At 41.8% G+C, this 27,335-nt stretch overlaps 1 protein-coding gene across 4 annotated transcripts in view; it reads left to right on the top strand.

Annotated features, from left to right (window-relative positions):
- TBCD (tubulin folding cofactor D) overlaps positions 1 to 27,335 on the top strand; it is a 118,558-nt gene that overhangs the window by 84,594 nt on the left and 6,629 nt on the right. For all 4 annotated transcript variants that reach the window (XM_068151384.1, XM_068151387.1, XM_068151386.1 and 1 more), the window contains 12 exons: positions 947 to 1,009; positions 1,429 to 1,505; positions 2,695 to 2,776; positions 5,054 to 5,172; positions 5,614 to 5,705; positions 6,039 to 6,179; positions 10,705 to 10,788; positions 12,017 to 12,175; positions 13,290 to 13,428; positions 18,966 to 19,087; positions 20,738 to 20,815; positions 27,023 to 27,112. In XM_068151384.1, coding sequence (XP_068007485.1) covers positions 947 to 1,009; positions 1,429 to 1,505; positions 2,695 to 2,776; positions 5,054 to 5,172; positions 5,614 to 5,705; positions 6,039 to 6,179; positions 10,705 to 10,788; positions 12,017 to 12,175; positions 13,290 to 13,428; positions 18,966 to 19,087; positions 20,738 to 20,815; positions 27,023 to 27,112 — 1,246 coding nt within the window. The remainder of the gene's footprint in view (positions 1 to 946; positions 1,010 to 1,428; positions 1,506 to 2,694; positions 2,777 to 5,053; positions 5,173 to 5,613; positions 5,706 to 6,038; positions 6,180 to 10,704; positions 10,789 to 12,016; positions 12,176 to 13,289; positions 13,429 to 18,965; positions 19,088 to 20,737; positions 20,816 to 27,022; positions 27,113 to 27,335) is intronic.

Genomic DNA, 27,335 nt, shown 5'->3' with positions numbered 1-27,335 from the left:
GAAAGGGGTGTTGTAAGCTTAGAACCCATTTAATTGTATAAATTTGAAATAATGAGAACTTAATTATTGAAGTGACATTCTTTTGTGTTCCAAGTATCAAAGCAAATAAAGCTATGTGTAATTGTATAGCTCCTAGCACTGTGCAGGGAACAGATGCTTCACCCTAAAGGCCCCCAAAAATGCTAAGAAGCAGGAAAACCTTTTGTCTATATTTGAATAGTTTTTTAGTGGCTATAGGATTATCTTTATCCAAGCTGGTTTATTAGTGATGTTATATAGCCATTTACAGACTGGTAGAGAAATAGAAAGGTGCCTGATATGTACATATGCACCTTAAATGGCAGAGGGGAAAAAACAAACATAGCACTGTGCAGTGGACATGCATAAATGATGGGACTAATTCATATCAGAGATCAGTTACTGCATTGCAGCTTCTGTTGTATAGAATCATAATAGAATGGCTTAGGTTGGAAGGGACCTTACAGATCATCTGCTCCAATCTCTCCACCATGGGCAGGGAAACCTCTCAACTACACTCGGCTGCTTAAGGCCTTATCCAACCTGGCCTTGAACACCCCCAGAGAGCAGGCATTCAGAACCTCCCTGGGCAACCTATTCCAGAGTCCCACCACCCTCACACTGAAGAATTTCTTCCTAAGATCCAGTCTGAACCTACTCTCCCTTAGCTTGAAACTATTCCCCCTTGTCATATTGCTAGACACCCTGATGAAAATGATCACAACACTTGTAAGAATCACCAATGTAATTTCCTTTTAGTTTCTAATCTCATGTGGTTTGGACTTCTATTTGCAGAAGTAATGCTGATGTATCTTAATGTGGTTGTGTCTTCAAAATTGCTGTAATTTATCTATTTTTTTTCTTTCTTATTTTTTCTTTTTTTTTTTTTTTTTGCATTTATCCAGTTATCAAATTTATTTTCTTACAGTCTGCACTTTAATTGAAAAGTTGTCACTGTCAAAAATGCCATTTAGAGGAGATCCCATAATCGGTATGTCGCCATTTAAATAACCTTCCATTATCTTTGTATTTACTCATTAAGCTAAAGTATTAACAAATGATGGTTTTTTTTTCAAAGAACCAAGATGAGAGAGGTTGGGTGGCCTAATGTAAAAATATCAGAAGTATAGACAAATATGGCAACAAGTGGTGATGTTCTTTGAAGATTCGTTTTGAGGCTCTTTTACTAGCGTGAATTTTTCAGCATCACCAGAGGCCATGTTTGCACTATGTATGTTGTAAACCAAACTGGAATGGCCATAGTAACTGAGAATCACGACCTCATTTATTTGGAAAACCAAAGAAATGGATCAATTTATACAACTGCTGGGGTTTGTGAAAAATAAAACTGAATATTGATATTTGGAGAGTTAGAAAAATGAATACCATTTATCTTCCTTACTGTTGCAGGTGGCTGGCAGTGGTTAATAAACGACAGCCTAAAATGTCACCCTCTTGTTTCAAGCGCTGCACAACAGCATATAAAGGTACAACAATTCCTTCTCCTTCATGTGGGCTCATTAAATACAGCATTAGAAATAATTTTGCTTTCTGTCAGTGGATTATTTTCCAAGGAATCTAATGGGTACTTGAATGTTTGCTTCTTAGAAAAAGCATAATCCTTCTTATCAATCTAAAGAGATTGAATTCTTCAAAAGTCAAATGGACCTTTTTGATGAATGCTTGAACAGCTGTCACAAAGGTCCTTCCTGTAGGTACCTTTGGACAGAGTGATTGACAAGTGCTGGCATTGACAGTGGGTGGGTGGTGAGTAGTCGCTGGTGGTTACTTGAAGCTGCTCACTGTCAGCAGTATGGTTACATTGATAGGATGTTTTGGAGCACCTGTAATGTGTGCAAGATATATTTCAGTGCTCTCACAGAACTTTTCTAAGAATTAGAATCTCTGGATGATGTCCTCAGGCCTTATATGTTGAGGCTGATTTACAAAACATTCAGCCAGAGTGTCCCAGCACTGTCCCTTTCTTAAAGGCACAGCCTCAGTCACAGTAGCATTTGCTAACAGTAAGAACTTTGGTGTCCTCAGCCAGAGTCATTCTGGATAATGAGCTTAAATTTCCTATTGAACTCAGTTGCAAATCCTTTTGCTGTGATCTCAAGCTACTCTAATTCTGAATATTAAATCCATTGGTGGATGTGTTTCATGCTGGTGTACGTACATGAACTTAACACTGCCAGTCGGGGAGGGATTGTTTATAATGTTCAGTCCTAGGGGTTTTTTCAATGTTTCCCTTCAATAACTTTTTAGGGAAAGATGGTTTGTTCTTTACCAATCTGGTATCAGTATTTTGAAGATGAAATAATTATTTATATGTTTTGTAATACTGTGTCCTTCTGGAGGTCATTCAGCTGAGAAAAATGCAGCTGATACATTATTATTATTATTATTAGTGTCTTAGGTATTAGTTTAGCTTACTGGTACTTTTGAAGGAATAGGAGCAGAATCTGCTTTTTCCTTACATAGATATCCTCTTCAACTCTTCTTACACCAGTATTTGGAGGATATAACAAAGTAGATATCAGTAGCTGGAGAGAATTAATTATTTTTTTAATTAATCCATTTATTTTCCTTAACCTTTTAATTCTAATCACAATTATCATAAAATGTGACCTTAGTAAACACATGAAGTTCACAATTTTGCCTTTGTTACTACAGGAGTCTGCAGTCTCGGCACTGGCTGCACTGTGTAATGAGTATTACATCAATGAAAAGGGAGAAGCTGATCCAGCTCTACAGGGTAATGACTCATGTTTACAGTAGAGGCAGAAAATATTGGGCTGTGGTATTCAGATTCGTAGATACAGGCAAAACTTTTTGTCAGACTTTGTGAAATTATTTAGAGCAAAGAATTGTGAGGTGGAAATCTTTGCTGTTTTTAAAAAGATCTATAGTCAGCTCTGTCTTGGTTATGCTTTTATTTGGCCTCATGCTGCTCTAAAGCCTCTTCCACACATGGTAACAGAAGTGTCATTATACATCCAAACATCTTTTAAGAGAGAAAGAAAATTTGTGTACTTTCATCTCTGCACCAGTGAAAGCTATTAATGACCATTAGGTTCTGTACACTGTGGGAGTGAAATCCACTACTAAGAATACTCCCCCCCCAATATTTGGTGTATGTGTGGAAGCTACAGTGCAGGAGACATTCAATGACAATGCAGGTGCCTTAGGTAAGTCAGTTTGAGCAGGTCTAAACATGATTAAGGGGATTAGAAGAAAGAAAAGAAAGAAGCTTTTGGTAAGATGTAACCAGTATTTTACTTTGGCTTGGCAGATTAAGATGAAAACACAAACTTCAGTGATTTGGAATTCTGAATCTAAGTCTGCACTTTTATTGAATCCCTCCTTCTGTCTCCTGTTTATTTTCACCTTTTCTTGGTTTTATTTTCTGTCTTAATATGTTCTGGTTTGGCTTTGATGGCTTTCTCTTGATATTCTTTCAGGATGGGTTGTATTAAATTAATACTGTAGATACTTCATAGACCATGTTGTTTTCTAAAGCTGAAGACTTGGAAGAATATGAACATGTACATTACCCTTGCTAGCATAATTACCAAGTCATTTTAAGTAACGAGCTGCTCATTTGCTCCTTGTCATGTCTTAATTTTATGTCATTTGGCTGAAGTGTCAATCTTAAATTCACATCAATCTAAGGGAAGACTTCTCCTAGTCATACTAAGATCATCTTGTTGTCTAAGCAAGCATTGCATCTTCCTGTAGCCTCAAGACTATCTTACACTCCAGTGGTTTGGGAATTTTTAAATAATAGATGTGCTTATGTGAAGGTATTGCTAACCTCCGGACAGAGACCTAGTTTCCTTATGTCAGGAACTAGTTGAGGCCTGCTGATTGCATAGGGAATGAAAAAAAGAAAAAGTCTGTCATGAGTTATGATTAATGTGTAGGTTCTTATGGTAACTATTTTTTGTTCCTCTAGCAAATATTGCTCAATCACTTAAATCTTAGATGACAGTAAGCAATGGCACAATTATGTAATCTCCATAGGATCTCTGATTCTGTGTCTTTGAGGATTAAAAAGAGCATATCCAGTAAGGCAATTAAGACTATCCTCCTTCTTTTTCAACCAGTTTGTCTATTGCAGCTATCTCATTTGTTCTTAGAAGCCTTTCTGGAGTGCCTTGGGTTTCTCTACATTTTACAGAAGAGTAATATAGGAGCTGAAAAATGTGGTAAAGGAAGTATTGTCTGTTTAGGATGAAGACAACAAAATTACATAGATAAAGTCCTATGTCTTATTCATTCACCCTCATTTTCTTATTGCTTTTGTTCATTGCTGAGTTTCTTTTTTCATGCCCCATTGAGTTTATTCTTGTGACTTTGTGCTGCTGCTCGGAATCCCATTGTCCCTGTTTGACATGTAACAATGTACAGAATCTGAGCTCAGCATCTCTGTGCCAGTGGTCCCTGCAAAAAGCCCAACTTTATTGTTGTCTCCTTATAAAAAGTGCTCTGAAGTTAGCTCATTGCTGAGGTATGATCTCTGTGTGGGTTTAAACCCTAAGTCCAATTAAGACTTTTCTGAGGGAATATTGGCAAATAACTGATCTTCACAAATCCACAGACTTCACTTTCCAACCACTAAACACTTGTCTATTTATGGGAAATGATCACCTGGAAACATAAAAGAACTTGTTCCCCTGTGTTTGTGCAGATATTTGTGCTTGTTGTTTGGTTTTTCTCTCTCTGAATGACTGGGATTAGTCTGCCCAAAAATCCGACTTCATATTTAGATAACAAGAATTCAATCATGTAACACTAACATCTTAAAGTTTTTCTCTCTCCTTTTTTCTGTAGTCAATTAAAGATACTCTGTATTTTAATTGTTATCATTTTAATGTTTCTTTCTTAATTTTTAACAAATTCTCCAGTTTTCCAGCTGTTCTCTTTGGGGGGGAGCTTTATCTGCTCTATATTTTCGTTAGCCAAATCTGTGATCATCATGATGATGGTGATGTGGTAGTTGCTTTTTACTCTGCAACTGTATTTTTTCTAGATGAGCTGGTGACACAGTACGTTTCAGAACTGCAAAACCCAGAGGAAATGATTCGCTGTGGCTTTTCACGAGCTCTTGGGGCTCTTCCAAGGTTTCTGCTGAAGGGCAGGCTCCAACAGGTGAGCAAATACAATCGTTGTAATGAGAAGAAGGCACATGTGTTTTAAATGAAACCTATAGTGGTAATCAAATAAATAATAATGATCATAATTAAAGGTCTTTGTGAAAGGGGTTTGGATTCTAATGTACAGTAACTCCAGAAAATGATCATGAGTTTAGCTTGCCATACATTCCAATAATTAAAGTTTAGTCCTGCTTTAATTGTGTTAATGGAAAAGCCAGAGACTGAATTATCCCTTTGCTGTGCAGCATTTGTCCAAAGGGAAAAGTGAGGCATGCTGACAAGTCCCAGTGAGAAGTCAAACACTGTTGCCTGCTTAGTTCTCTCCTATATCATCAGGCTCCTTTTAATACAAGATCTAAATGTAACATTTGTCATAGATAATGCACTGGGTTTGAATACCTCAAACGTTGTGGGGTTTTTGGTTTTGTTTTTTCAGGTTTTGGAAGGTTTGAAAAAAGTGACCTTAATTACTCCTGCAGATGTGAGCTTTGCAGCATCCAGAAGAGATGCCCTAATAGCAATTGCAAAGTATGTTTATCATCTTCATTTTTCTCTAATTTTACTTCTTCTTTAGAATCCTGTTCATTCTGCTTTCTGTTGTGAGCCTTTAGCATAGATCTTGAAATCACTTTCACTGTGATACACACATTTTCAGTGTGGGACTGCATATGTCTCTGTTACTCAGTACTTGTTATTTGGAGGATTGTCACATATCTGAGAATGGGACACAACTCTGGTGGTGTGGGTTCTTTGATTAACTGACTAGAGGTGTTTAGAATATTTTATGTCACTGGATTTTTGTTAAGAAGCAGAACAAAGCTGTGATCTTAATATTTCCCCTCTGTTTTTCTCTTTTAAAAGGGTTTGCCAGACAATGGGTGTGAAGGGAGAAGGATCCCAGGAAGAATATGTCTGCAAAGATAATGTTACTCAGATTTATACTACACTGCTTGGTGGTGTGAATGACTACACCACAGACAGCCGAGGAGATGTTGGAGGATGGTAAGATGCCTTACAAACCAAGACTTGAACTTAGCTGTTGCCTTTATCTGATTAAAACCTGCTGTCTTTTCAAAACCTGTTAGAAACAGCTCCAAGCCTTTGGAGACTTGAGTCTAGGTAGAAATACACTGGGGGAAGAGGAATAGGAAGTGAAAGGCTGATGAGAATTTGTCCCTTGCCTTGGAAGTTAGGAAGATGGAGACCATTTTGGTTTAAGCTGAAGTTCAGCTGCCTACTGCTTTTGTGGATGACATTGTTTTATCTTTGTGAATAACAGGAATGTATTTAGTTGTAAGCTGTGCAGAGACTGAAAGCATTAGTTCTGTTTTTTTTCGAGTAAGTCATTTACTCTTGCCTGATGAACTCTGGTTACACCGTGTTGTGGGGATTTTGTGCCAGGAGAGGGAGCAGTTGCATCAGGTGTTAGTTACAGATTGTTAAGGCTAGGGACTCGAACCGAGATGGAGAAAAACTTGGTAGATTGTGCTGGGGGATTACAGACTCTTTGCTAAGTGTAGGCTTTTGATTGTTTCAGCTATGAGACTGCAAGAATGATTAAATCATAGATCTGCAGTAATAGATCTACTAATGTGAAGTCTGTAGAAGGTTAAGTCTGTAGCAGTCATATTTTTGTGATATGCCTAGCCTGAAATAGTATTTGCTAATAGAGAGTCTCAAATCACCAGAATTCAGGAATAAATCCACTATCTGCAGATTTAAAATACGTGACACTGTTGCTGCTGTGCAGGAGGCTTAGAGCAGTAACAACCCTTGTACAGAGAAGCCATAACTAAGTAAATGAATGTGCTACGTTAAGGTTATCTGTCTGTTGTTTAATTGACTTTAAGTAAAATGCTGCTTTCAATGAGCCTTCACGTTTTTGTCTTGTATATGCATATTGACAAATTGAAATTACTGAACATGTTACTTTAGGTAGGAGTCTGTACAGAAAATATCGGCTCTATTTAGCAGTATGGGTAACACTCTTTGTGTGGTATGGTAATGTACATTTGACCTGTCTGGCAACTGCATCAGGCATCTCAGGGTGCAGAGATGGGTGTTCAGGATTGTAAATTAACAACCTGTTGATTGTTCAGATCTAGTATCTGGCTCTGCTTTTATTCCATTCCAGACAGGAAGGAGGGAGTGCCTCAAAAGTACTGGCATGAAATAATTTTGTTGGCTGAAAAGATTTCCTTATTTTCCCAGTTTAGTGAAGAAGCTCTTGTCTAACAGTGCTGAGTCTCATGAAGGGCTTTGGTGTTTAGTTTCCATTATATCCTTGCAGAATGTTTGTATGAATTAACTGATTTGGATGTTTCTTCAGTCACTGTTCTCTTCTTTGAAGGGTATTTTCAGCTTTAGTATATGAACATGAAGCAATTTCCTTTTAGTTTAACTGAATGGCATCTTCTGTATTGTAACTGGCAGCTTAGACTCATCTGACAGCTGAGACTCAAAAGGTAGGAAAGACAGAGAATTACTGAAATGAAAGGCTCCAAACTAGGTATGCTGTGGCTGTGGCAGAGTTTTCACAGCTCACAGATGATGGCTGTGACCTGTGATGCTGGTAAATGCTGCCTTGCAGCGAGGGTGTGTACTTCTCCTTGCTTATCATGCTTCTTTCTGTGGGCAAAACAGTCTCAGTTACTTGCTCCCTTCTCCCTGCTGCAAGCAAAACAGCTCAGTTCTGGAGCAGTGGCTGCATTCAGCTTCAGCAGCCATGCATAGCATGCTGATCCCTGTTCAGATCTGGCATGGTAATACCTGATGCCAAGTACATATTGTGGGAGTTTGGGAACTTTTTGGTTAGCCTCATATTTCTTTTTACACCTGTTTTAGAATTCTGTCCTGCTCACTTTTATGTGCTGCCATTTTATTTGGTAGCCCCAGGTTTGCTTTAAAAGAAAAGACTCAACCACAGTGGCATTCTCCTCTTTAGGACTCTTCAATACATAGCTTGAACATGGGGACAGGTGCTGTAAAGAACATTTGTAATTCATGGTAGTCCATGAGGAATGGGAGCTACTATAACACACCTCACAACCCACTGTTATCTTATGTAGGAGGAAAAGTTGACTTTTTCTGGCGCAGTGTGTGTCACACTAGAGGCTTTCTTTGCCAGCAATCATTGGGTGGTTTATGCTGCTGTCAAACTTTAGTGCTTGTGCTCTCAGAGTCATTATCGGTGACTGAGATCTCATCAGTTCTGGTGTGGGCTGCAGTAGGTACTTGTAACTGCTCTGTCTGTGAGCAGAAAGTGAAGTTCTACAGCACAAAGCAGCAGGAAGATATTTCGTACCATGTTGGTACTAGGCACTTTTTTTAACTGACTTGGCTTGTGCCTTCAGGGGACTTCACTACAGTATTGACAAAGGCATTGGAAAAATACACAGGGCAAATAATCCAGACTGCTCTTATCAGCCTGAGTTAATATTTGTGTGTTTGTATTTTTCTTGTTTTGTGTAGTAATACCCCAGCTCCTCAGCCTTCAGTACTGGCTGTTAATGTTGTCATATGACGGGGAAATAATAACACAGGACAAGTTATCAGAGAAAAGTAGGTGTGTTTGACATCTGAAATGTAGAAGAGGAAACAAGGATGCAAAGTAGTAAAGATCAAGAGCAGGTCATTCCAGCTTCTGCAAGGGAAGAAAGAGCTTGGCTTTTCCTCTCCTCCTTCTTAAGCTGGAGTTGAATGGGTCTGGGTCAGGGAATGTGGTAACACAAGAGAGGGAGGTGTAGCTGAAAGAAAATGCAAGAGCAACCATACAGGGTGGGGAGTCAGAGAAAGGAAGGAGATATTAAGCTGTTTGCTCTCAAAATGAAATGAGATACTGAAGTAGATAAGAACCTGGTGAAATATAATTAAGTATTGAAGTTAACTTCCACATCTGACAGCTCTCACTTAAGTTCCCCATACCTGTTGTTTAGCCTTCTGTCTATGTCTTAATTTAAAAACAAAACAAAACTCTGCAACGGGGAAATTTTCAAAGAAATCCTGAGGAAGTTCAATTCCCAACAGCCATTAAAATTCTAATGTGTTTTGAGCTTCAGATTGTTTTTAAGCAATGCCAGCCAAAATCAAGCCAAGAAACATGTAAATTAAAGGAGGAGGGGGAATCCTTTCTCATAGCAAACTGTTGGCTGCTAAATGCTGTTGTGGTCTCTCAATTATGAGTGTGTTCTCATTTTGTTTCTTCTAAACCATAGACTAAGATGGAAAGATATGGTGAGAGCTGCCATTTCTCTGCAGAGGCCTTGTCTTTGGTGTCCAATTTTTATCTTTCTTTAATGGAATCGTGGGAAAGTTTAACCAACTTTGCTTTCCATATGCAAACTCTGTGTTTCTTTTGACAGATTATTTGCTGGGACTTGTCCAATCTGTCTACAGGTGTTAGACACTAATATCTCACAGTCAGATACTATATGAGAAACTAGGAAAACACACTTTGATGAAAGATGACCAAACTTGTATTAAGCTGCTTAGGAGAAAATGATGTAATTTACCTTTTTAACCACTACAACTCATGTCCTGCCCAGTTTTAGATTGTATAGACAACTATTTTCAGCTCAGCTTGGGGATCAGAAACAGGAGTATTGCTTTTCACAGTTAGAGGTTTAAGTTTTCAAGCATTTCACTTCTTTTTCTTCTCTTGGATTAAGTATTACTGAGAAAGGATGACAGTTCCATGAGTGACTAATGTGATTAATGGGTTGGTCCTGGTCTTCTGCAGGATCATATAACCGCTTGAAGATCCACTGTAGTACTGCCCATATCTTAAGAAAGAAACTGCATTTAATAACACACATATTGACAAAGCATGTGGTTTAGAGCAAGCATATTGATTTATATTTTTGTAACTGAAATTACAGCTTTCATCTTTTATATATTGATATTTTATTTAGACATTCTGAAGGCAGAAAATCTTCACCATATTGACGAGATGCACTTCAGGAGCAACTTAGCTTTACCGTAGCTAATCTTTTGCATAAAACTCTTATTTAGCACAGAGGTTTAAGTCATTTTGAGTCACCATTGTTTTAAATGTTGAGAATACTGAGCTTGAAAAACTACAAGAATACGACACTTTTAACAGTGCCTCAATACCTGAATGCCACATTGCAGGTTGGCCTTTTTTAGAGGATTATTTGAAGCAGCCAAAGCATTTTGGTTTAAATATATCTACTTGCACAGTAAATATTACTCATCATTAACCTTCCTAAAATAAAGAATGAGCCTGATGACATCTGGCTAGAATTAAATACAAGGTGGTGAGGAAGAAGGCTTGCCTGGAAACTAGGATGACTGCTGTGCCCTCGGTGCTGTCTGGGCTTCACCTCAGAAAATGGGGTTGGAGGTACAACTGTGCACACTCCTCTTCCTCCCAAAAACTGGATAGTAGCTCTCAGTGGTCACCACTTTCATTATTTTATTTATTTATTCAGCCAGTATCTATCTCAACTGCTGATGTACCATTCTTGAAACTAATCCTGCTGTAACTAATGGACCTCTGTTTCAACAGGGTGCGTGAAGCTGCCATGACAAGTTTAATGGAAGTGACACTCCTGCTGGTGCAGAATGAAGCAGAGTTAATTAATGCCAACATGTATGCTACTCGTACTCTTTGTGTCTTATTTCCTGTAACTACATTCCAGTCCATACAAGAAAGCTTTGCTTATATATTGTGGACTTCCTCTTTAACTCAGTGTGACAGAACTCTCACTTAAACTGTATTCTTACCCTGAGAGGTTGGAATAGATGATCCTAGAGGTCTCTTCCAACCTGCTATTCTATCAATCTATGAAGCTTTTGATACAAGTGCATGAAGCTTACACCCATAGAGATGCTGAGAATATTGCATCTGTTTTTCAGAGAGACTGACCTGATGGAGAGAAACTGGGTGGCATTCCCACCTTTGGAATACAGTGCATCTGGGAGATTTGGTGTACACTTGCTGCCTCTGGGGAGCTTGCCAGTATTGTTCACTTAAATAGAAAGCAAATTTGCCTGCTTGCCCAGAGCACTGCATCATTTCTTTGGAATGTGATAAAATGAGGAGATGACTTTGTGTTAATTTCTGTCTTCTTTGTAGAGTTATTAGTAAGGAAATACAGAAATAAGATAATCTACACTGAGCTCCTGATTTTTAATTTCATGGCAGCATACTTTTAATAGTAAACAAAAAGCATACTTTCCAGCTATTAAGCATAGCTTGAGCTGCAGCAGAGTTTCCTAGTAATGATGTTGGTTTATGGACAGAGCTTGCAATGATTAGCTGAATATTGACATGATTTCTTTTTGCATTTTAAAATCCCAATCTTTTATGGACACTTTGAAGGAAAATACTGGATCCTCTAAGAATACACTACTCAGCCAGTGCCTTCTCTCCATGGGCTTCCTCCTACTGGTCTACTGCCAACCTAGATTATTCATTATTATATGTTTAATCTGGGGATATGTGAGACTTAGGATAGATCTAGCCCTCTGCTAGGTGTGCAGTTTTCAACTTGAAAATGTACTTGTCTCAGAGTCCTGCTCTATTTCTATCTGAAGAGTAGCAGTTCATTCAAACCCTAAAGCACCTCCCTGTCTTGTTGGGTGAAAGGTGGTATATGAATATCAAATATGGTGATCATGATGTTTTTTAATTGATCTGTGGAAGACAGAACTTTAAAGATTCTGTCACCAGATTGCTATCTTGAATGAGTTGTACTTTCATTACGAAGAATTAAACCAGAATGCTTCCGTAACAGGATGCTTATTATATTGTTGAAACAATTCAAATGCACATTCTGTTGATTAAATTATGTGATTAATTTCTTTCTTCTTTGCAGCTGCAAACAGATTATGTGCTGGCTGGCTCAACAGTCAGCTGAAAAAATCGATAAATTTCGAGCTCATGCAGGATCTGTGTTCCTTACTCTTCTGCATTTTGACTCTCCTCCAGTTCCATACATACCTCATCGAGAGGAGCTGGAGAGGATATTTCCAAGGTAATATATTGAAAAACACATCCTAGACCAGTGAAGCTCAAAGATAAATGCACGCAGTTACACCTAGCACAGGCAACCTGACATGACTTTTGTGCCCATGTGTGCTCTATGTGAGGAATATTTGGTGCTGTTTGCCAGAATTTCAGTCAAGTGTCCGATGAATATGTATAAACACATGAAATATTCAAAAGAAGATCTTACCCTGTGGGTTCCTGTTAAAACCATCATTTTTTAAGGCAGTAGGTCTTATGTGCTCATGCTGCATAAGTTTTCTCTGGATCAACCCCAATCATGTCTGAATACATCAGCCAATTTTGTGGGGATGGTAGAGGTCATGTCAGTAGTAGATGGGAGACCATCAGTAAAACGGAACTGCTGGGAGCTGTGGTTTGGTCATCCTGCTATTTCTGAAATGTCTGGTTTATAATCTCATTTTCACTTCATAATGGGAGAGCAGGAATTTATTGGCAGTCCCTTCCTGAATTTTTTTCCCCACAGACTGGAAATCATTGATTGATTATAATGGTAATTTTTAATGAATTGTGGTGGTTTTTTTTAACCAGGCTCTAGTTGCAGCAGTTTTCCAAGATGGAATTTCTAGTAAGAGGAACCCATTGCTGAATGGGGATTATAATGTCTGACTGGGTTTAGGAACATCCTACTTGGTGTCCCTGTTCTGTTAACTCAGCAGAATCTCAATCTCCTACAATCCAAAAAGTGCTGGACTGTGCTGGGGTGTATGTGTGTCAGCCTTTCCTGCCCTAAGCCTGTCTTTGAGTTAGTTGTTTACTAGCTGTTGATGACAGAGAACTCTGAATGGGATACAAGAAAGAGAAATTGTTCCCTTGGTGTAGAGAAAAGTGTAAATGAAAAGGAAACTGTGGTTCAAATCCCATTTCTGATTGGAACAAGAACTTGAAGATTGCTTCACTTTGCTGGCAGTGTCTGAACCTTTGATTTGTATTTTCCCCATGTGCCAAAAGGCCAAGGATTGCTTTGATTTTTAGGTAACTCAGAGACTTCTTTCACTGGATGAGAAGCTATCATAGGAATGGAGAGCAAAGGTAGTGCACATGTATAAGGTTTGTGGGTTTTTTCCTTCCCTTTTTCCCAGGTCAGAGAAAGAGACTCTGAACTGGAATGCTGCGTCGGAAGCCTTCCCTCGCATCACCCAGCTGCTGGCCTTGCCAGCGTACCAGTACCACGTGCTGCTGGGGCTCTCCGTGTCTGTTGGAGGACTGACAGAGACAACGGTAAGGCAGCAGAGTGGCTTTCCTCTCTGCTAGGTGGAGGCACTTACCTGATAAAACTGCTGGCCTGGTGCAGTGGGTATTGCAGAGGGTTAGCTCTGTGACCGTTTCCCATGTAAGATACTATTTTTAAAGAAGTCATCCTTTAAACCTGGTGGGCTTTATATTTGTTGTGTTTAAGAGTATCACTTCCTTGACTTACTGAGCATGCAGGAAATCAAGAGTAAGAGCACTTTGGTTCTCATCTCCTGGCCTGATAGAACCTGAGAGTTCCAGCCTGTTTGCCTGGTCAACTAATGCATTAATTTGCTCATCCTTCTTAGCTATTAATGGAGGCAGAGCAGTTCAGCCAAGTAATGTGGTTGCTAAATGAAAGGTGATTGCTTTTTGTGACTGAGTGCCTGTTTTCATTTGTAACCTGCTTCGAGCTGTTAACTATGAAGTTGTCAATACCTGTGAGCAGCATGTTCAAATTATGTATTTTTTTTTAATACACTTTCTACCAGAGAGAGACACCAGTAGTTGCATTCCAAAAATCATTTAGTGTCTGTCTGAATCCCCTGAATTGCTATTTCATTCTTCTGTGCATGAACAGTGGCTTTATCAGTGGTGGTTTTGGTAGTCTGTTTTGCTGCCACAGTCTTGCTGACTGTGTTAGAATTGTCGTGCATCTTCTGCCCCTGCCTTGCTAGGTTCAAAATTTGTGGTTCCAAGACATTTCAGCTTTTGTTGTTTGATGTAGCCAAAGATGTAACATAGATGAAGACCGTTGCTGGTGTAAGGTCATGGTTCAGGATGACACTAGAGGGAAATACCAGGCAAGTAACTGAATATTCTGGACTGTCAGTTAAATCTTTAAATTTCAGTGGTCTTGTAACAGGAGAGGAGGTCACAAGTCAGCACCCCAACAGTGTTTAAGTGTGTTGCTAATTAAGATTGCCATCTCTAATTAAGAAGGCTGGTAGAAAAGAGCTGTGTCAGGAAATGCAGCTTTTGTGGAGAGAGAACAGCTCCTGCTGGGTTCACAGAGTTGGGTGGGGGAGGTAATCATTTCGAGCTTGTCTCCCATGGCTTCCACTTTCCAGGCACACCATGAGCTGTTCAGAGTATGCCCAAATGATGGGTTATGGGTGGTGCTGTGGGTTCTGTGCTTGGGACCATGACAAGTCCATAAGCCTTTGGGGTTTGTGTAGCTGAGGATTTGGTGTCTCTGCAGCCTTGTGTATTTCAACCAGTTCTGAGAGTTCTAATGTTTCAAAAATGCCAACTAATTATATAGGGATGGCTATTTTAAAGCTCTGAAAACAGATGCTTGTTGGTTTGTGACAATAATTATCAGATAGACAATGTAACTCATAACAGATTTTTCCTTAATAGCAGACATGCACATGAAACTCAGCTTTTAGTCAAACACAGTTAATCATAGGAGGCTCCACCCAAACCAAAAGTTATTCACAGAACTATAAAAAGGAAGAAAATTTGTGGGGAAACAGACATGCTGGCTGCTAACTGAGGTCACAGAAAAATTCTCATTCAACAGTTTAATATCTTTTGTTTGTTTGTTAAGTTTCAGTTGGGCTTGGCTTTGAAAACTGTAAAAAGTTCAGTTACTTCTAGCTGCCTTCCCTTGGTGCCAGCATGGTTAAGGGAAGGCTTCTGTCCTGTTTGCAAAATACAGTTCTGAAATGTTAACTTTCGGTGACCCTGCATTTTTCTTTAACACTAAAGGCTTGTTCCACTTAAAATACACTCAAGGACTTTGGCTTTAGAAAGAAGATGACCTAATTCTCTTTTGAGCCAGTTAGCAGAGCAAGAGAGGCTCCAAGTGTAGGGCGCTTCACATGGAGTTGCACGGTGAATCACATTTGATGTATAAGACGTGATCTATAAATCCGAACGGCTGTGCCTTACAATGACTCCTGTTTCACTGCTCTGTCAGAGTGTTCTTTGCTGAGTATCCAGGGGCTGATTTAAAGCATTAATGGAAAGTTTTAAGTGCTGTTCTTATTAAATCCATGTGAATGATGAAAATTGTCTTGGGTGAAGGAAGATAGTTATTGAAATACATATTCCTGCAGTAACCCCTGTGTGTTCTTGTGATAGCTCCTTTCTTCCCTCTCACTTCAAAATACATATGTGCACAGACACAGCTGGACTACAAAGTGAGAAGATTCTTGTATCCTATGGGAGAATCTGAGTTCAAATGTCAGTTTAAGTCATCTTGGGGAACCAGTAGCAGAAAGGCTCCATTGTAATTGAGTGGTCAGTGGCTATTTTTCCATAGCTAAAATTGCTCTGCAGTATATTTAGCAAGAGTAGTTCTTTGTTTTGCTTGTAAAAGAGATGTTCTGAAATGAGCTGTGTGGGGTATCTCAGAAACATTGTGGTGGCAGCACAATTGCTGAAAGAATTGTAGCTGGAGCATTTGAAGTGATCTGGAAAAACAGAAGATGTCATTCCCTTTGGGATTTGGCATTCTGCTACATTGCCTTGGTTCAAAGGGCACGTTCTCTGTGTAAAAGAATCTTCTAATTATATATCTGGCCCACAAAGATGCATATTTCCTATGGCTGCAGAAAAAGTCCTCTCAGCATATGGAAATCAGAGCTATACAATGGTGTTCTTTCTCCAGTTCACAAACCCTCTACTTACAGGGGTCACGATATGATTTTGATAGAATTTCGTTATTGTTGAACTACACCACGCTGAGAATTCTGTTAAGGCACAGAATGTCCTGCAGTTCCCCTGCCCCCCTCCAGTGAAAACTGCATTTCACAATGTACAGAAGTGTCAAGGGGAAAAAAGAAAAAAAAGGAAAAAGCAAAGGACAGAGTAATTTCTTTGAAAAGCACTTTTCTCCCAGGCCAGTCCCAGGCTTCCAACAGGAGGTGCCAAAGACTATAGCTGTTGGAGAGGCTACTGAGCATCTTCAGTGCATGCTCTTCCTTTCTTGTCATGCCCCACTGGCTTTTTGTAACAAGTCTCTCCAAGATGGTACTGCAAAGTGAGAGTCAGAGCCCTTGTGTGGATTGGGCATCTTTGTGGCTGACATCTCAGGGGAGACCTCCTTGCTCTCTACAACTACCTGAAGGGAGGTTGTAGCCAGGTGGAGGCTGGTCTCTTCTCCCAGGCAACCAGCACCAGAACAAGAGGACACAGTCTCAGGCTGCGCCAGGGGAGGTTTAGGCTGGAGGTTAGGAAGAAGTTCTACACAGAGAGAGTGATTGCCTATTGGAATGGGCTGCCTGGGGAGGTAGTAGAGTCATCATCATTGGAGGTGTTTAGGAGGAGACTTGATAGGGTGCTTGGTTGCATGGGTTAGTTGATTAGGTGGTGTTGGATGATAGGTTGGACACAGTGATCTCGAAGGTCTCTTCCAACCTGGTTTATTCTATTCTACCTAGGTGAGATTTTGATTGCTCCCTTACAAACTGCATGCCTGAGATAATGTTATTTAGGCTGTGTCAGCCCCACTTGTTGCCTTGAGATTCTCTTTGGAAGTATTGAACTCCAGGTTTGCAACAAGCTGACTAGGAAACACTTTTGTGCAGACACCTTACGGATACACTGTGCACCTGTCCAGAGCTGTAGCTGCCTCCTGCCCTTGCTGCAGCTGCACTTCCTCATACTTTTTCCCTTGGTTCAGGAGGTAAAATCCTTAGGAATTAATTTTATCATCAGATGAATAGGTCTCTTTGAACACTGTTGGCCTTATCATGTATTGCCTATCATTGAAGTGTCTACTATTAGCTTAAATGATGGGAGAGTCAAGCTTGGCAAACCTTGGTTTTACTATGTTTAATAAGAACAAGGTCGTTCTCAGGCCTCCTTTTAAATTCTTATCCAAAGTTGTCTCAGTTCCAACCCATTAACCTCCTAATTTCCTTTCCCAGTCCTTGTGAAACCCCAGGGAAAGGTAAATGTCACACATTTGATACAGTGTGAATTGTGTTCTCTGTAGAAGAGGAAGAAATGTGGCCGTGCTCTTCTCTGCAAAGACTCAGGAGCAGTTGCAGTCACAGTTCAGATGTTGTCCTCACAGGTTATCTGGGAAAAGAGGAGTGGTGAACTGAGGGGGAAACATGGATTTTATCTTGTGTTGGAGTTTCCTCCAGCAAAGCTCCTGTGGTCTGTGCTGACTATTTGGAAAATGGCCCATTTTAAAATCTCCCAAGCAGTTTTATGATGGTTTATCCACACCTGGACTTCTGTGGTGCTTAATTACTCACTAATGAAGAAATGCTGCTTTCATTACATAGCTCTTCTGATTTTCCTGCTGCTCTTTCTTGGGTTTGCACAGCTTTGGAACATCCTACGTGCAGCTAGGCTTGCCCTTTTCTTTCGTGCCCGTTCTTGCCTTCTCAGTCATTTGAATCAGCAGGAAAAGCCTTGAGTGGCTGAGCTTTCTACAGAAAATGATGAGACATCTGTGTTTTAAGATCTATTCCTGAGTCTTGACTTGGATTTAACCTTTCTTCTGCTTATAGCTGAGCTCTGCGTGTGCAGGGTATGAAGACACAGTATTTCATCTCCATTTTAATGGTTTTAAATGCACACACTGCTTTACAGGGTAGTATATAATAATTAATCAGGTTTAAACTGTTCAGGAAATCTCTGTTCCTTGCAGTTGTATATCCTGTAAAGACCTTTCAGGGTAAGGGTGCAGTTTATCCTAAGCACACTGGGAAATGGCCCAGCATTACTGTTGGCGTAAGAAGCCTGCTTTGGTCCTCGACATGGCTGCTTGGGGGCGTGGATCCCACGGGAAAGGGAGAATCCCACAGGGACTCTGCCTGCTTCCCTCCTGTGCTGCAGGTCCAGGAGAGGAGCCTGACCTTGGGCTCAGGGTCACTGCAACTCCAGAGACCTGGGACAACGACAGCAGGGAGGTGCTGGGCAAACACAGCGATATGAAGGAACTGGTGTGACCCAAATGGGCTGATGCCAGCTGAGCCTGGAACATAAGCACTAAAACCTCCTGCTGCCAGCTTCCTAAAGGAGCTGATTGGCATGACAGAGTTACACCAAGAATGATTATTTCTGAGTTGTTTTAATTTTTAACTTGAGTTTACTGCTGGTTTGTGTGGCCTGTACCATGTGCCCAAGAGCTTGCCTGCATTCTCCAGTTACACCAGCTTGTTGCATAAATACTGCCTCTTGAACTCCTTGTGTACTCTAACTCTCAGAGCCATAACACTGTTATTATTATTTGAAGTCAAGCAGGATAATCCTAGCGGTTTGGGGATGGTTTATTTTCAGGGAAGGAAAATAATGAACCTTTAATGTGGTATTTTTTCCTACAATGACAAAACTTAAAAAGGAGAGGAAGAAAAAAATAACCTCTTTCCTTGAAACAGGGCTGGATGGCAGTAACCCACCCCTCTTCCTGGCAAGTGTTGGCACTGAACTTAGACACTGCTGTGAAGAGCTTGTTCTCATGTGGTGTGCACCTGGGTAGCGAGGGGCAAGGTTGGGGTTTTGGGGTGTGTTGCAGCTGGGTTTATCCCCTGTGCCTTCATATGATGTTCCTTCTGTTGTAGCTCAGATACTCTGCTCAGAGCCTGTTTGACTACATGAAGAAAATCCAGCATGATTCCAGTGCCATGGAGACTTTTTGTGAGACGCTCCTGCAGGTCTTTGAGGACAACCTGCGGAACGACCGGTAATGGTCTGCTTTTGATCTTCAGCAGCAGGAGTGTTTGTAGCCAGATGTGTGACTTCTGTTGTGCCAGAGCCATGTACCTTTGGTTCAGTACAGCTGTTTGGTGCAGCAGTACCCTTGGTAAAACACCTTACCCAGGAGTGATGGTGGAACAGATTCTGTGATTCTGTGAACAGTTGTGGTGCTGAGGGGCATGGTTTGGCACCAGGCTTGGTAGAGAACGCACTCAATGATCTGAACCATCCTTTCCAGCAAAAATGATTCTATTAATACTTTGCATTTAGAATAGAATAGAATAGAATAAACCAGGTTGGAAGAGACCTTCAAGATCATCATGTCCAACCTATCATCCAACACCACCTTAACAACTAAACCATGACACCAAGCACCCTGTCAAGTCTCCTCTTGAACATCTCCAGTGACGGCGACTCCACCACCTCCCTGGGCAGTCCATTCCAATGGGCAATCACTCTCTCTGTGTAAAACTTCCTCCTGACCTCCAGCCTGAACTTCCCCTGGCGCAGCCTGAGACTGTGTCCTCTTGTTCTGGTGCTGGCTGCCTGGGAGAAGAGACCAACCTCTGCCTGTTTACAACCCCCCTTCAGGTAGTTGTAGAGAGCAATAAGGTCACCCCTGAGTCTCCTCCTCTCCAGGCTAAGCAGCCCCAGCTCCCTCAGTCTCTCCTCACAGGGCTTGTGTTCCAAGCCCCTCACCAACTTCGTTGCCCTTCTCTGGACTCGTTCCAGCAAGTCAACGTCCTTCCTAAACTGAGGGGCCCAGAACTGGACAGAGTACTCGAGGTGTGGCCTAACCAGTGCAGTGTACAGGGGCAGAATGACCTCCCTGCTCCTGCTGGCCACACTGTTCTTAATGCAGGCCAGGATGCCATTGGCCCTCTTGGCTGCCTGGGCACACTGCAGGCTCATGTTCAGCCTACCATTTGGTGCAGTTTGATGTTGTGCAGAGTGTGATTAGCACCAGGTTTTGTAGGGAGGGTTGTGTGTTGCTGCAGAGTGTTCAGTGCAGTCCAGGCACTGGGGTTTTTGTTTGTTTGGGGGGGTTTGTTTGTTTGTTTCATGAGTAGTTAGACTTTCTCAGGAGGCTTTTTCACCAAAGATGTCTCATTCTGCAGAATGAGATTAATTTGTCAAAGTGCAAAATAGAAAATACTCCCTAGAGGAAGGAAGCACACAACTACTAATAGAATTTTCTGGCTTGTTTTTATTTTCCTCTTTTATCCCTTGGAACAGAAAATGTGGCCATAGTTATTTCAGCAGTTCATTTGATAATTCCCTGTAGTGGTGACTTGTGATACGTTTTGTGGAAGGCATTGTTTATATACAAGAAAATACATTAATATTTTCCACTACTGTTAATTGTTTTGTCAGAACCCTGCAAGTTTAAACCAGGAGTGTTGTTAATTAGGTTTTTTTTCCCTCTTGGCTCTAACGGAGAGGCCTCCTCTCAGCCAATGAGGAGGATTTAGCCAGCGCACAGAAGTTACCAAGCAACACTCCTCTGGGTAAATCAGAGTCCTAATTTAAATGTGTAGGTAGATAGGAAGCTTCTTTCTTGGCTTCTCATTAAAACCAGTGTCTATATGTTTGCCAAGAGCTGTATTTACATTGTTAAACTCTTCTCTTTCATCAGGGTGTCTGTGCCTCTTCTGACGATGCTGGACCAAATGCTGGCAAATGGCTGCTTCGATATATTCACCATGCAAGAGAAGTAAGTCACTGAAAGTCTGTTTTGTTTCTTTTCCACATTGCAGCAGGCCTCTTCAGTCTTACCCTGGCTGCTACTGCTGCTGAATGTTGCTCTAGATGTGGGTGTACACAACTCGTGAGTGTGTATGGATAGCGTTTTAATGTCATGAAGGGGGAAGCTGTGACAGATTCTGGGCCAGATAGCGTTGAAAGGGCCTGGGTAAGATCTTCAGCACTCCTGTCAGTCTAGAAACTGGTTATTGGTTCAGTGTTTAACAACCAGTACATTAATCAAACTCCATTTGCACATTTCTCCTGGCAGGCTTGGGCCAGTATCAGATCCTTTAGCATCTTTCCTTTCCTAGCTTCCTAAATGTCTGCTTTTTGGGACATATTCCTCACTGTGCTGTCAGCCTTTAGCAATGGTAATGCCCTGTCGTGATGCTGCAGAGCAGTGTGCCTGCAAGGTACCACTTCCAAAACCCTGCTGCTTTTGGTAAGGTGAATCTCCCCAGAGAAGTTAATTAAGGTTCTGCTAGGAGTATAAAAGGCACAGCTCAATTTTTCCACACTGAGTTCTGAATTAAGTATTTTCCAGAAGACTGGAATGGACAAACAAGAGATTCCAGTGTGCAATCACATTTTTCTGCACATGTTTCAGAAGGGAATTATTTTCATTTCAATAACACTAAAATATATTCTACAGATGCTCTCAGGCAGCATCTTGCCACAGCTGTAGGTATTTGCAGACTTGCACAACTTGTGTCCTAAGGAGCACATGTATTGGATCTGGAATCTGTTGGTTCAGGAATCGCTCACAGAAGGCAAACTGGAAAAGCTTTCATCACTCTAAAAGTTGTAATGGCATCGACTCTTGTTTTGAAGCATGTATTTGAGTAATCTCTCATAAATCACATTTGACAGTCCCTTCTTAAATGGGCATTTAAAATGAGTCAGATACAGATGGAATGAATATTACTACTTTGCTTTGGTGATCACACCAGTGACGGGGGACTTCCACATAGGCTCCAGTCTTCCCTGCTGAGCAAGATGATAGATTGTGGGTGGAAACCTTGAGGTAAAGCCTCTTCCCCATGTAATGGGTCAGCAAACAGACAGCCTGTGGTATCAGCACTGTGTTTGCTGTGTCAGACTCAAACTGAATCCTGTAGTGCCATTTAAATGCTTTATTAAAAAGACCTGAAATCAAATCAAGCTCAAAAAGAAAGAGTTTAGTTGCTGCATGTGACAGATTTTTGGTGATAGAGGTGAACAAGGTGTGTGTTTCATGGAGAGGCAAGAGAGCCTGAGGTCTAGGGCTATGCTGTGTCTGGGAGCCTGTGTGCAGAGCCCCAGCTGTGGCATTGCCTGAGGAGTCCATGACTGTGTTTGGTGTAGCATTTGCCTTTTCTTACCTTGGCACGTGTCCTTGGGGTGTGGTTGGGGACAGGTAGACACTGACCCTGGCTCTGGGATTTGTCCCCCACACTCTTGGATGCCACCTACTCCTTTTTGCATAGAATAAAAGTGTGATTTTGGGCCTGGTTTCCTCAGTGGGACTGTTCATTCTCTCTTGAAAGCAGCATGCCATAAAAATGTAAAAACACTGCAGAGTGAGTCTGAGCTCTGCTCACTGGCTTGAAAATATTGTGTGTGCACATGGTTTCAGATACTCTGTATAGAGTGTGCCAGCAGTAAGAGAGCATGAGGTGCATGGTTATTTTTACAGCAGTCTTGCTGCTGGGGAGCAGCTTTCCCTATGGATTCTTCTGCTGTGAACCTCCTGCTTGTCATGTAGTTAATGAAAACTGTTCAGAGAAGCTGGGAATGAAATGTCAGCATTCCTTGGGGTGCTCAGCTCCCATTTCACCTCCTTCCCTCATTTTTTATCATATTGGGCTGTGTGGGCTTTTAGCAAGGGGAACTTGGGGTGTAGAATGCCTGGCATCAGGATTATGCCTACACCGCTGCTCAATAGTCAGCTGTCATGTTGAAAAGGTATTTGCAAATGGATTCTGGAGTTGTGCACTGTCATGGAGCTTTTTATTTTTTCCTAAGAAAATCTTAGCACTCCAGGCAGGTAAAATCCTTAATTCAAACAGGATCAGTAGCTGTTGGCTGAGTTTGACACTGACCAGGAGCTCAGTGCTCCTGTTAAAGGAAGTTGCCACATGGTGTCACTCCTGCCCTGCAGAGGTGTAACTGCTGTGTGTTCTTCTGCTTCACATTGTAAAGCTCATAAAGTTCAGAATGGGCAGCTTGGTATTTCTGAGGTAGGTTGTAGATGAGTTTATATGTTTGGGAAGTTCTCTGGCAGGCTGGTCTCTTGTGATCTTGGTGCAGGAGGGGAAGGGAACCACTGGGTGTTTCTCCTCCACTAGAGTATTATGAATGCTTGTGTCTGAAGTGAGATTTATTTGCCACATATGGATCAATTCTCTGCCAGGGCCCCGCTGAACCTGCCAGCAGGGAAGTGTAAGGTACATACCTGTCCAGTGGGGTTTGAAAGGAATCAGCTTTAGCATCATGGGGGTAATCAAAAGGCTCTGTCAGAGAAGCTTTTCTTTGTTGTTCTTGGCTTAGTTTGGCTCTGTAGTATGAACAGAAAAGCTCTCCCTGCCAATTTTCAGGCCAGCACTTCATCCTCATCTGATGGTGGCATAAACCTGCATGTCCAGCATGAGAGCTTCCCCTCCCTTGAACTGGCAGGAGTGGTTTGTATTGCCACATGATGAATGGCAGTAGAGAACTGTTCCAGGTCAAAAACACCCTTCTTCCAGTAAAACCCAGCCTGAGGTAGTTCTGTTCTGGATCTGTTCTGCTGTGTGCTCACAAATTGAGCCAAAATAAGGAGGGAGAATACAGGGGGAGCTGGGAGGGAAATAATTTCTTCTGGCAGCCATGCAGGTGTTTGCTTCTCTGTGAAACTGCAGCATCATTCACCTGCTGCTTTCTCCCACCCCAAACAGGGTGGTAGTTTTCAGCTGAAATGTCACTTCTTCCCTGTGGGGACACAGCCTGAAACCTCCTGATTTCATCTTGGTGTGCAATGTCTTTGTGGAGCTGCATTCATCATTGTGTAGGGAATGTTAATTGATCAGAGACTGCTGGAGGCAAGGGGCAAGGTGCTCGAAATGGAACTGTCATTAAGGGGAGCACTGGGCTTTCCTGAACTCACCAGGGCTACTCTTCAAAGACAGTGGTAACTGTCAGCTCCCTGCTGGGACAGGGGAGGGAGAATAAAGGAGAGTGCACTGGAGCCACTTGCCAAACTGGCTCTGAAGCACAATATTCTGGTTATGGCTCCTGTGGCTGCAGGAGTCATTCTGCTGTCTCATGAGTAAATGATCACCAGAGATGCTCAGCCTGCCAAGAGCCTGGGCAGAGAGCGAGCGGTTCCTGAGAAAGTACAGGAAGGTCAGGCTGATAGCCAGTGCCCTGTGAGCTGAGAAGCCTTTGAAGGACATTTCAGGACCTAGGGCTTTCTGGAGTGGTCAGTAAAAGCAGTGTTTCTCTTCCCTGTCTGTCTTTTACATACTCAGCAGATGCACTCTTGCTCTGTCTGTGGGTAGCATCTTTCTGCTGGTCTTACAGTGTTTTAAGGTACTCTGTGCCCCACACTGATTTCCTGCTAATGATTTCTATGCATTGCATGCTCCCATGGATTTTTATACAGCAGTTATCTTTGTGGCCTCCTCTGGACCTGCTCTAACAGTTGCATGTCCTCCTTGTGTTAGGAGACTACAGAGCTGGACTCAGCACTGCAGGTAGGACCTCAACAGAGCAAAGGGGCAGAATCCTCTCCTTCCACCTGCTGCCCACACTGCTGGGGATGCAGCCTAGGATGTTTGGCTTCTGGGCTGAGAATGTATGCTGCTGGCTCACGTTATGCTTCTCATCACCCCCAAGTTGTGCTCCTCAGAACTCAATGCTCTCTATCCATTCCTTACCCAGCCTCTATATGTGCTTGGGCTTGCCCAAACCCAGGTGCAGGACCTTACACTTGGCTTTGTTGAACTTCATGAGGTTGACATTGGCACTGCCCTCCAGCCTCTTAAGGTCCCAGTGGATGGCATCCCTCTGAATCACACTGCTGTTGAGTGAAGCCATGGCTGTTGGCTGATTCACAGCCACCCCAGGTGCTGTCAGCTGAGCTGTTGACACCAAGTTCACCCTTCGGAGGAAGGAGCCCACACCTCTCGGTACCGCGTGCGCCCAATTTACCTAATGCAAAGAATTTAGACTGATCCCTTTTCCCCAGAGGCTGAGGCTGTTTCTGCTGGCACTGAGCCTACACAGGAGAAGGAATTTTCTCAATTTCCTTTAAAGAGGCCAAGCTATTTGAGTCCTTTGAGATCACACGTAGGTTAGGTTTAGTTATTACAGAAGTGGAATTGGCAAATGACAGAAAGGGCATCTGTTTTAAACACAGAATGCGGCTCATAAGGTGAGCTCTAGTAAATTTGTTCCAGATGCTCTTGTTCCAGTTGGTCTCTTTGTTGCTCTGCTTCTCAGTGATGTCCCTGTTGTTCAAACAGTTTAACTCTCACCTAATTCACTCTGTTGCTGTTGTTCTGTGCTGAAAGCCAGGCATGCAGCACAGGAATTGTAATGAGTTGTCTACACAATGTCTTTGTGTAATTGGGGGTGGGAGGAGAAGAAATTTCACCAAGGTAAGAAAAGCCATATCTCCTCTTAATATAACATTAAGAGAGCAGATATGCTCTTCTCTCCTCTCACCCAGCCAAACCAGTGTCTGTGGGTGCACAAGGACTCATTCTACCAGTCTCATAGTGTGTCTCCTACGTGCATGCTTGCCATGGCCATTGTACTCCTTTACCAGCGGAGTGCTGGTGTCACTGCAGGCAAGGGGTGGCCTCAGACTTGCCCTGTAAGCATGTGGTGGGGATATTTGAACTCAACCCTCCACAGACTCTCTCTAGTCCTGAAAGCCACTATCAGCTCTGAAAATGACTTAAGAAGCCTCAATATGAGCATTGAAACCTGGTGGGTTTATTTATTCTCTCAGTGTGGTTTTCTGGACAACACTGAGACAGCCACAGATGACATTACTTAGGTTAACGCTTCCATGGTTGGTTGTTCAGCTTTTTTAACCAGGTCACTGTTTCTCAGTATAGAGCAGCATTTTGTTAAGAATTTGTTTTAAAGTCATTAAAAACCACTAAGTCTTGCCTGGAAAACTGTGTAACAAGGTGCATTAACTTAACAAAACATCTTGTCACTCCTATAAACATCGCGTGCTAAATGTTCGGGTGTTCAGCAGATTAAACTCTGAAGCGTTTTTAGAGCGGTTTTTATCCACAGCTTTTGAACCATGGTAGCAGAAAAGGGAGTATTTTTGCATCCTGCTTTACATGCACAGTGTGGTGAGGTTTCCAGAATATGTGGTCTAGAGGTAATTGTGCTCGCTAGACAAATATGAAATAGTTTCTTTTGCATTTGTGGCATTCCAGCTTTGAGTGGAGCAAGTAAAAGATTAAATGATTCGTACTGGGATAAAAGCAATATTCCCTCTTTCGTCTCCTCAACAGCTCCTTGGAATATAGCAACAATACTTGTGTTTGTATGAGTGTCTGGGAAAGAGCACTGAGACTCAGGTTTCCCAGACTGTGTAGAAAAAGCAAAGAATTTGCTAAATGTATTTAAAGATGGCTTCATGACTCCTGCACTTAGCGCTGTAAGCCCTGTGTTTAATTACGTTGTCTGGAATCGCTAAAGGAATTTGGGCTGTGAAATGGTGGAGCGTTTGAGAACAACATTCATCCTCTTTTATGTAAAGTTTGGTTGAAGACCTTGAGAAATGACCAAGCACCACAAGGGTACACAGACTAGATATTTTTTGTTTGGTTATAGACTACTTTAAAATGTAACAAGGTGTTTCTGCTGGTAAACACAAGCCACGGCTAGGCCGCTATCATGCACCTTCTGAATCGGTTTGGATAAAGGTAGTTCATGCCTCAGCATACAGGTAGCAGCAATGTAAACAATGGATACAAATTTCTTCCCTCTTAAAAGCAAACCACCCAACCAGCCCAGTAATGTGGTGGCCAAACTTAGCAACGGTCCACCTAGTGCTGGCTGTGCTGCTCCGGAAGAGGCATGCAGTGCTCTGCCTAGTCATTCTCCTTCGAATGTTTGTTTGGTATCTTTGCAGTCATTACTGTGTTTGAAAGTCTGCTGAAACCTGCTCTTCTTTTTCACTTAACAGCCATCCCTTTTCCGTGAAGTTATTTAACCTATGTAAAGAAGAGATCAGAAGGTCCAAAGACATCCGGAAGCTTCGCTCCAGCATAGGAGTGTGAGTCAATGAACTAAAGTAATCCTCTCTGTGCTCATAGAAAGGGAAGAAAATGTAACAGCCTGGGCTGGTCCATGTGAAATGGAAAATGCATAACAGTACCTGTAGCACAAAGTTGTGAGAGGTTTGTGTACTTCTGGGTGGCTGGGGTGAAAACATTGAGGGATCTGATATAATGTGAGTATTTCTAGAATGTTGTTGATACTCCTAAAGATGCAGTGGA

This window comes from Melanerpes formicivorus, unplaced genomic scaffold (assembly GCF_026170545.1).
Source record: "Melanerpes formicivorus ecotype bairdi unplaced genomic scaffold, bMelFor1.0.p_v2 SCAF_21, whole genome shotgun sequence".
NCBI classification, from domain to species: domain Eukaryota; kingdom Metazoa; phylum Chordata; class Aves; order Piciformes; family Picidae; genus Melanerpes; species Melanerpes formicivorus.
The sequence above is the reverse complement of the archived record's forward strand: the minus strand, read 5'-3'. Positions and strand labels throughout refer to the sequence as shown.